Here is a 10511-nt window from a genome sequence, read left to right as displayed (position 1 = left end):
GCAGGACGGTCGGGACCAGCTGCGGCTCCCCTCCCCCATTCTCTTAAAATGACCACAAAGAACCAATTAGCTGTCATAGGGATAAAATTATAATACATGACTTTTTTCTAAAACTGCACAAATTTAAGGTTAAACTTAAGTTGTTACAATCAGTTTCTACCAAACCAAATCATTCTACTTAATGTCCATTAAAAACAATTTCCAGTTCACCCAGTATGAGACAGCTCATCGCAACCTGCAATGCTACGCCACAGAGAAACCTCCTGTCAGAAAGCAGCACAGAGGAGCTTGTGAATTAGGACCGAAGATGGATGATACTTACTTCAAGAACTTGGATAAATCATCGCTTAAGTCTTTAGGGATGTAATCAGAGATCAAACCATGGGCATATCGAACATAATCTTCTGAAGGAAACAGGAGAGGGAATGAAGAAAAGTTAGTAATTATAGTGGCTTGAGTCAAAAGGATTCAAATTCAAATTCTTGCTCTAGGTGGCTTTGGAATTCACTTAAACTTTAGTTTCATCTGCACTGGTGAAACAGGGTACTAAGGCCTGCCCGTTGGTGATGGAGACATGCAGAGGATGAGAGGCAATGTGGGATACTGCCACAGATGTGGCTGCACAGTGGATGGCCTAAATACCACTGCACATGTGAAACATACCCAGGCCAGCTTAGTCGGAGTCCCACATGTAAGCAAAATCATAAGCCAGATGAAAGTGCATGAACTGTCTGCATCTCTTTTTAATGGCTAGTTTTTCACAAACTTGCTTTAATAAAGAAGAAAGCTAAATACTCAACAGAATGAGCATGCTTCTTTCAAAGAAATAAAGCTTGTAAGTACAATCACTTATACAATTTATATCTTGTAGGCATTTGCTTTGTAAGAATTCAAGCATTTACACACACCACCCACTCCCACATACACACTCTCCTACAGCAACAGAACAGAACAGAACAGATAGAACAATGGACTTGGCAGAATGTAGAATCATTTACAATTCCAGATGCCAATCAGTATGTATGGAACACGGGAGGAATGCTGTTTGCAACAAAGGATGGGAAAAGCCCATGGGCACATGTGTACAAAGCTGTGTCCAGGTTCATTCCTGCCTTCCTGATAAGGGAGCCGTGTTTGCCAGTATTACTTTAAAAATCACAGTCTGGTCTTTAATCAGTTGATACAAAACTGAAGCTTTTCATCAGACTCTCCTTAAAATGTGCTGGGATTCTGGACAGTAAGTATTCAGTGGGAACCTGAAGTGCCAAACTCCTGTAGGAAAACCACAGCACAGCTCACTCGCTGCTTCTGACAATGTGCTGGTAAGTTGGAGTCTGCGGAGTCCCCAGGCACTGGTTTCTAGAGTAGGTGGTATTCATCTGGAGGCTGTGGGGCCCATGGAGGTGGGGCAGACATCAGTCAGTAGAGGGCAGGGTGTTGGTTCCGGCTTCATTCTGCTTTCTGTCTGCTATCGTGTGGCCCAAGTTCCTGCCATTATGGACAGATCCTCTTGACAGGAATGGGGCAAAGTGGGCACAGCTTCACAGCGGAAGAGTAGGAGCAGGCCAGCCAGAGCCTCTGCTGGGGAGCCCTGCAGCCAGCACTGTTCTCAGAGCAAGCCTTATCATCGAGGGACAGTCACCTACCTCTCTGAGACCCCAGTTTTCCACCTTTTAAAATTAGATCTATCTAAATAATTTCTACCTCCATCTTCCTACTTAAAAAATACAATTTACTAATTGATTGACTGGTTTGATCTATCCACCCAGCAACCAGTTTGACACTGGCTACTGACGTACTGAGTCCAGCAAGCATGCGACTCACACCTCCCAGCAACAGCTATGGCTACAGCAAGGTGCTGGAAACCAGATGCAAAGCCGACCTAAATGACAGTCTCATGCAAGCGCTGTTCCTTGTGCTGTTTTGTGTACTGAGTTTTTAAGTTTTCCACAGTGCCTTGTGTTTAGTTTTCGCAGGGCCTTGTGTGTAGGGAACACCTGATTTGTGTGCTACATCCCCAGCCCATGTGCTCATTTTGTTTATGGCTGATGTGAGAAATTGGGAGTTGTAACTCGGAACAAGCAAATGCTGACTTGTATTTAAGGTCGAAAGCATTTCTGTCCCACCACTGAAGACTATGAACTGTACGGCATAGCTGCTTTTCTTTAACTACACATAGAAAGATAAAGGGCTCCTACATTAGGAAAAACAAACTCATGTACCTTAATAATCTCTAAGAAAATGTGCTTCTAATGAGATTTGGTCTTAAAATAAAAAGCAGAAGGAGAGCTGAGGATGCTGGGCAGTGGTGGAGTCTGCCCAGCCTGCTTGAGACTCTAGGTTCAGTTCAGATGGGTACAGCAAAGGAAGGAAGGGAAGGAAGGAAAGATAGAAATAGAAACCCAAAAGGAACATTTGCCAAGTGAGTTCATTTTCACTGCTAAAACACAAAGAACCCTCCCCAGAGAACTGAGATGCTGGGGATGTAAAGAGCCACCTTCCACTGGGGTCCTGAGGCACGATGACCTTCAGGCCAAAGGTCAAAGGGTATGCAGTCTATCTGAGAGCCTCTGTCAGCAGTCCTATGGTTTCACTGTTTGCTAGCTAGGAATCTGGCACAGCCCTGCCTCTTACGACATGCCTGGTACAACTGTCACGTTATATGCACTTTGAAAGGGTGAGCAAGAGTGTTCAGAGGCACTATCACCATTAATATAAAACTATTCATCAAACAAATGATTCAAGAGTCTGTTTGGTCACTATTAGGCCACGAGTAGTGACCTAAGGCTGGAAACAGTCAGTGTCTGAGGTCAGGGAACACCTGTAGCACACGGGAGAACACGAAGCTCCTGCAGTTTGAAACCCTCAGAGAGCAGGCAGAGGTTAACTGGGCGACAATCTGTTGCTTACCTTCCTTGTCTGTGGAAACCTGAACACCAGAGAAATATGCAGATGACTGCACCCGGGCTCCAACGGTGACATTATTGGCTTTTAATGCCACCACAGTTTGGTTGACCTAGGAGGTAAACACAGAGATGTACTTTCAACTTAACTTTAGAATGCTGTGGCTTTTCAGATGGCTTTGGTCTACTGATACCCAGGAAATATTTAAGCACCTAGAATTATCTTTGCCAGCTATCATAGTTTAAATACGAACGACCCCATAGACTTATATATTTGAATGCTTAGTCATCAAGGAGTGAGACTCTTAGAAAGAATTAGAAAGATTAAGAGGCATGGCCTTGTTGGAGTAGGTATGGTCTTGCTGAAGGAAGTAAGGTTTCAAAGGGCCTTGTCGGGCCCAGGCTTTGCTTCCCTGTCTATGATCAGGATGAGGCTCTCGGCTACAGCTCCAGTGCCACGCTCAGCACCACGATGATAATGGACTAAACCTCTGAAACTGTAAGCCAGCCCCAATTAAATATAAACTCTTTAATAATAGTTGCCTTGGTTGTGAAGGTGGTGCCTCTTCACAGCATGAGAACAGAGACTAAGACACCAGCTGTCAGAAGATGAGATGGCTGCACAGTTAATGAAGGGAGCCGAGTGCTTATGATCTCAACATAAGGTCTTCCTGAGACCTACACAACCTGGTGGGGGTCACTGTGAGAATGGAGAGAAACGACTCTAGAATTAACCTGCCCCACCCCAGTTCTGTGAGCAACACCTAACAAGAGCTCCGGGTACTCAGGGGCAGGCCCATGCAATCAAAGAAAACCGGGTTCTGCTCAACCTTGGCTCGCTAAGCATTTTTTTTTTTTCCTGTATGTTCAAAATGGTCCTGGATCTGGTCTTCTTTAGTTCGCGAGGCCACACACCTTCTTCTCCAGCCACTTCAAAGTCTTCTCTGAGCTGTACTTATAGTACATCTTGCTGTTCACTTCTGCATTGAATTAAAAGAGAAAACTAAGAACCTCAATGCAATGCATTAAACTAACACAAGCCGCAAACACAACACAAAATATGTACCAGTACCTTAAAGACACTTCATAGCAGTGTGTATTATTCAAAAACTCAAGCTATAAACCTGAGAACATGCTTGAGATAGTTTGTTTTTTTTTTTTTAAATCCCAAGCAGAGCTGGCTGCCTCGGAATTCAGCCACCACCTAGCGAGCAGGAGCTAAAGGACTCCTTGACTCACACAAACCACCCAGAAGAAAGCAATTTGTAAAAGGTAGCCAACTAACATGCTAAGCAATCTTATTTTTTATGAACAACTCACTTCAATACTCTCAATAAAATACATCCTCTTTCAATAAGAATGGAAATCCCAAGGTTTGGGGTGGGAATCACAGTAAGACAGGTAGCTGGGAAGTTCACTGAATATATTCAAAGAGGAAAAAATCTTAGTATCTACCGAGAGCTTCCCAGGTGGGATTAGTGACGCCGAAAAGCAGAGACATATCTGCTTCTTGATGTATTACCAATATAATCAGGGGAATTTAGAGTCATGGTGACCTCAGTGTGGTCCTTGACAGGGATGACAATTCCACCTCTTATAAAGGACACTTCCTTTCTTCACAATGCACCTGGCTTTATACTCAAGAGTCGTTAAACCAGGACCTCCCGTGTGACACATTTACTTTGAGGCTCTCTTCCTCCCACCAGGCCTTCTCTACAGCCATGCAGGAGTCATATTTATGACTACTGGAAAGCCTACAGCCAGTGCAGACCCTTGGAAGCCACACAGAATGAACTCTGCTCTCCTGCTCTGGGCCTTGGGAAATGGAAACTGCTTTTCTAAGGTAGTTTACTGAAGTCTATTAAATGACCCTGAGCCTCATGTCATGTGTCTCCTCCCCAGTGCAGTGTGTGGCTGAAGACACAAAGGACCAGATGAAGCAGGACAGGGAGGGTTGCCCGCCCTACCCAGCATCTCTGAGGATGTTACTGGAAACATAACAAGGAAGGGCATTCTACCAGTCTAAGAACTCTTGTTCTTCTAGGGCTAGGGCTGCCTGGCCACATGGCCCACAGAAGGCTATTAGCCTGACTACACTCCCTGGAGGCCATCTCTCACCCTGTCCACAAGTCAGACACTGAGCACCCAGCCACCCAGCAAAGGCAAACAGTTTAGTGACTTGTAAGAAGCTCCACTCACACCCTAAGAGATGTTCCTGAAACCTCCCGTGCTGAAGTCTCTCGTGAAAGAGTTGCTTCTGCTGTTTACTTCTTTTGTTCTGACTTCCAACATCCTAGAAGAACCCCCACTTCCTGAGCCCCTTAAGGTAGGCTCCCATACCCATCTTGGGCAGAGTCAGACTGAGTGGCCTGTCTGGGTTTATGTACATCCAGATCACATCATTACTCTTGGAACCTCCTTCCTCCAATATAAAGAAGGTGGGGACTCCTGAAGGGACTGCTGTGAGCACAATGGGAGATAGCACACACAAATCACAGTACAGTGCCTGCCACAAACTAAATTGAAAAACGAAAGAGACAATGGCATTTGTAAACAGCAGCAGTAGGAACTGTCAAGCTCATTACATATAGTTCTCCTGTGATGTAAATACCGGCAATGCAGGGTACCTGATACATGACCCCCACACAGGGTGGAGGAGAGCCACAGGTTGAGAACCACGGTGCTAGAGCTTCATAGAAATGGGTCATGCAGAGTGTGCTGCACAGTTTCTGAGGGATGCATCCATGCTGCTGCCTGCAGCAGCTCCTTCCTTAGCACAGTGATGTGGTCCTGGTTAGGAAGACTACATTTGCTGACCCAAGAGAAAGAACCACTGATTTCTTCTACATTTGGGCTATTTTGAGACGGTTGCTATTTAAAACAAAACAAAACAAAACAAAGCAAAACAAAACAAAACAAAGAAAAACAACAGAGAGGCCACACTCTCACTAAAATTTTGGCACTGACACACACTTAAGCCTAGAAAAAAAAAAGAATTAGGAGTATAACTACTGAGTCACATAAAACTGTCAAGTGGTTATAACTGTGTCTTAAAAAAGTATTTACTAGATGAAATACAAGATACACATTTTTTATACTGGTGGTGAGTTCTTCAGGATCTTACAGATTATTGTCCTTTTTCTTCTAGAAGTTAAATCATTTTCCCTTTTGCATTTAATTCAACAAGCCACTTTGAGTTTCCTTTTCTAATAATGTCCATTATTTTCATGTAGATATATGGTTCAAAAGCCGCTCTCCCATTGAACCTCACAACACACACACACACACACACACACACACACACACACACACACACACACAAAGCTGTTATCTGTAAGTGGCCTTGCATCCCAACCCCTTGCTTACTCTAAGTCCTACTATTTTGTGGGTCCCTTTGGGTTTGTACACACACAACACTGTTTACAAAGAAAGGCATTTTCACAGTGACTCTTCAACCTTCTCATATTCCTCATATTCCTACTGAACCTTCTGAGACTTCTGACAAGATGAAATCCTTATCCAAACTGGTCTAAAGGAGAACGTGTTCAGTCTTTATCAGGATGATATAAGGAGTCTGCCGCAGATATCTTTACCAGAGTGAAACAGCTCACGTCAAATGTATCTCATGACTGCATTTGCCAACTGCCTTTTCTGTATTTACTCAAGATCATATTTTTCTTATATAATAGATAAATTTGTGAATTATCCAAACTTTCTAATGGCCAACAAACTTTGTATTATATTTAATTTTCTTTAATATTCTGTTAGGCTTTTCCAGTCTGTGGTGGCCAAAGACATTAGCCTAATTTTCTTTTTATAACAACTTTGATTTTGGTATTGGAGCCATTTCTGATCTCATAAAATTTTAGTTTCACAGATTTTATTCCTCATCTATTTGCTGAAAATGTCTGAGCAAATCATCTTGTTCTGAGTATTATTTCTTCTAAAGTAAAATATAATGTACCATGAAACCAACTAGTCTATCTAGAGGTTTTTATATCATCAATTTTGAGATTAAATTCCTGTGATAAGCTATCCAATCCCAAGACATTGGTCTTCAACACATAGACATATGAGCAATATCAAATGCTTAAACTGGTTATATTCATTAGGCATACATATATGTCCATATATTAAAGAAGATGCCATGAGTTTGAGAGGGAATAGGGGACACAAAAGTAGGAGGAGAGTGTTGGGTGGAAATGATATAAATACAGTACTCATATATGAAAATCTAATAAAAAAGACAGGAAAAAAAAAACCCAACTAAACAAAAAACCAAATAAACGGGCTGGAGAGATGGCTCAGCGGTTAAGAGAACTAACGGTTTTTCCAGAGGCCCAAGTTCAAATCCCAATAACCACATGGTGGTTCACAACCATCTGTAATGAGATGCGATGCCCTCTTCTGGTGTGTCTGAAGACAGCTACACTGTACTTACATATAGTAAATAAATAAATCTTTAGAACACACACACACACACACACACAAACAAACAACCAAAACCACAAGCATGTATATCCCAAACTTAGTACTTGTGAATCATTGAGCTAGACAATATTTGCAAATATTTCCATATTTTAGACTGGTCTGAAACATCTGGAAAGATTGAGTTTACAAGATAAAGATGAAAAAAAGTAATTTTACGAATAAGTAACCCATTCAGTGACTGGATACTCAGTGTGCAAACCTGAATTCCCCAATGATTTACTGAACAAACTGCCTAGAGCACATTTTCATTTCTACTTATTAAAGGTTTCTAATAACCAAGAAGCTCTCAGGCCCCTTTCCCCTGCCTCCTGGGTTAGAATCTTGGCAATTGCATGGTCAATTCCCAGCATCTGCCTGTTAATGACATGCCCAGCATAGAGCAGCTCTGGCTCCTTTTTATAAAAATGTGTCTCAGACAAGGCTGAGTTCATGACCCTATTAGTCCTTCCTTGTATCTTCTCTAAAAATTGTGAGCCTCTTTGCCCAGAAACATGTTCTGAGACCTCAAGTCAGTAATTAGAGCGTCCCCACTGACAGTGTAGTCAGGACACAGACCACTTTTAAAGGGACTGTGGCTGAGCTTATCCACAGGGAGAAAGCAACACAGAAGATTCTTACGTACTGACTGGACTCAAGCTAATATTTAACACCATAGACACTGTAACCTGCATCTAGGGCTATATAGATGGGGGAATCTGAGTAAATAAATACCAGAGACTAAAACCAAACACTAACTTATAATAGAGGACTCCAAACTTAAATAAGCAGCCAGTGCTTAACACAATTACTGAGGATGACCCGGAAGGTATACACATACAATGCCTAAAATCCCTTGAGCGTGTGAGAAAATCTCTCTCTCTCTCTCTCTCTCTCTCTCTCTCTCTCTCTCTCTCTCTCTCTCTCCCTCCCCTCCTCTCCTATCACTCCCTTTTGCTACATAAAAGGCAATTATTAGGAAATCTACCCAAAGATTCCAGTAGAAGAATCTTGGAGAAGAGGGCAAGAACCATTATTACTTTAGCNCTCTCCCTCCCCTCCCCTCCCATCACTCTCTTTTGCTACATAAAAGGCAATTATTAGGAAATCTACCCAAAGATTCCAGTAGAAGAATCTTGGAGAAGAGGGCAAGAACCATTATTACTTTAGCATTCAAAAACAGTTATGTGAAGCTTCATTTATGTCACCCATGAAAAGAGAGCTGTCCATCACAGAGGATCTGAAATGAGATGTTTCTGGCAATCTTGGTACCATATACCTCTCAGAGCTAAAATGGATCCTAAATGTGGCCATAGAGGAATTAGCAGACCTCTCAGATGTAACAGTTAGCACCTCTCTTGAGCGTATGCTTCTTGGAGTTATCACTTTCTTGGTTCCAGAGGAACTGTCACAGTTGCCAGACCATCTGTAACCCTAAACTGCCAATCAGCATGCTCTGTCTGGTGTCCACAATTTTTTTCTTAGCTCTGAAACTATTAGGGTGATTTTTAAGATACTGACACCAAGTTTGTATAGCGTTTCAATTTCATCAAAACACATTCACAAATGAAAATGAAAACATGATATACCAGAAACCATGGGACCCAATAAAAGCAGCTAGAGGGAAGTTTATAGCTAAAAATGCCTACATTACAACCAATTAACAAACAAACAACCCCACCCAGACCTTAAATATATAACTTAACAGAGTACCTCATGTTTTTAAAAAGAACAAGCCAAACTTAAAATCAGAGACAAAAAGGAAGAATAAAGACCAGGGCAGAAATTAGTTAAATACAATTAAAAGAACTATATAAAGGATCAAGGAAATAAAAATTGACCTGAAAAGATAAGATTGACAGAGACTTAGCCAAACTAACTAAAAGAAAGAGAAAGAAGACCCAAAGTAATAAAATTAGAGGAGAAAAGAGACATGACAATATGAACCAAGGAAATTCAAAAGATGATCACTTGGAAAATCTATATTCCAGTACATTAGAAAAGTCCTAAAGAAATAGATAAAAGTTTTAGAGCTGTAGGACTTACCAAAGTCAAACCAAGACAATATACACAACAGAACAGATCTACAAGTAAAATTAATTTGTAAGCAAAAGACTGCAGCAGTTATAAAATGTCTCCCAACTGAAACACGACCCAGGTGATCAGTTGCCGAATGTTCATACAGTGCCAAAGAAGGAGCTTCACTGTTCCTCAAATTATTGCACAAGACTGAAAGAAGGAACAGTGCCAAAGTCACTTCATGAAGCCAGCACCTGACACCAAACTGAACAGGGACTACGACAACAAAAGGAACATTACCGGACAGCAATGAGTGTGACCCAACAATTCTCAATAAAACACTTGTGAATCAAATCAACAGCATATTAAAGACTTCGTTCTTCATGACCAAGTTAGCTTCATTCCACATGCAAGCTTTATTAAACATATGCAAATCAGTAAGTTTAATACCAACATATAAATAGACTCAAGAATAGAAACCATATGATCATCTCAACAGATGCAGAAAGGGCCTCTGACAAATCCAACATCTTTTTATGAAGAATAAAGAAGAATCTAGAGAAGGAATAATATATTTCAGTACAGCAAAAGTCATGCATGGAAGATGACAGCCATTATTACACTAAATGGGGTAACCTCAAAGTATTTCCTCTAAAGCTGGGAATGAAGTAAGGGTGTCTGCTCTCTCCACTCTTAATACAGTACTTGAAGTCTCAAAGTGCATGAGACACTTGAATGGAAATGTGTTTATGAAGCCCATCACTACATGCACCATCGTGCACATTGCTCATTTCCTACCTTCTGAATACCTGTGACTAGGACCTATAACTATCTCTCCAGCCTGCTCCTCTGGTCTACATTCTGTCTCCTGAATGCTACTGGTGTACGTCTCCTGGGCTAGGCTGAGGCTCAAGCCCAGTCATTCTTGACTCTCATCCTTATGCGATTGTCCTGCATCTCACCAGATGTAGATTGTCCTACACGAGAACAGCTGGACCCTCTAGCTCCACCCGCAAGCTCAGCCCTCACCCCCCCCCCCCGCTCTTCCAAGTCCACAACTGGCTAACCACCTTAGCTTCTCCAGAATATCCTCCGTCCCTTGTCCCTTAACGCTCCCTACTG

General features: G+C 42.0%; 1 protein-coding gene across 1 annotated transcript in view; it reads right to left on the bottom strand.

Annotated features, from left to right (window-relative positions):
- The window catches only part of Rnaseh2b (ribonuclease H2 subunit B), a 46491-nt gene that overhangs the window by 13719 nt on the left and 22261 nt on the right, over nt 1-10511 (bottom strand). Inside the window, exons 5-8 of the mRNA XM_029541340.1 lie at nt 9417-9654; nt 3819-3883; nt 2911-3016; nt 323-404 (exon numbers count right to left, since the gene is read on the bottom strand). Of these exons, the coding sequence (XP_029397200.1) occupies nt 323-404; nt 2911-3016; nt 3819-3883; nt 9417-9654 (491 nt within the window). The remainder of the gene's footprint in view (nt 1-322; nt 405-2910; nt 3017-3818; nt 3884-9416; nt 9655-10511) is intronic.

The sequence above is a fragment of the Mus pahari genome, chromosome 8, assembly GCF_900095145.1.
Source record: "Mus pahari chromosome 8, PAHARI_EIJ_v1.1, whole genome shotgun sequence".
Lineage (NCBI taxonomy): Eukaryota > Metazoa > Chordata > Mammalia > Rodentia > Muridae > Mus > Mus pahari.
Note: the sequence above shows the minus strand (reverse complement) of the source record. Positions and strands in the feature narration are given on the sequence as shown.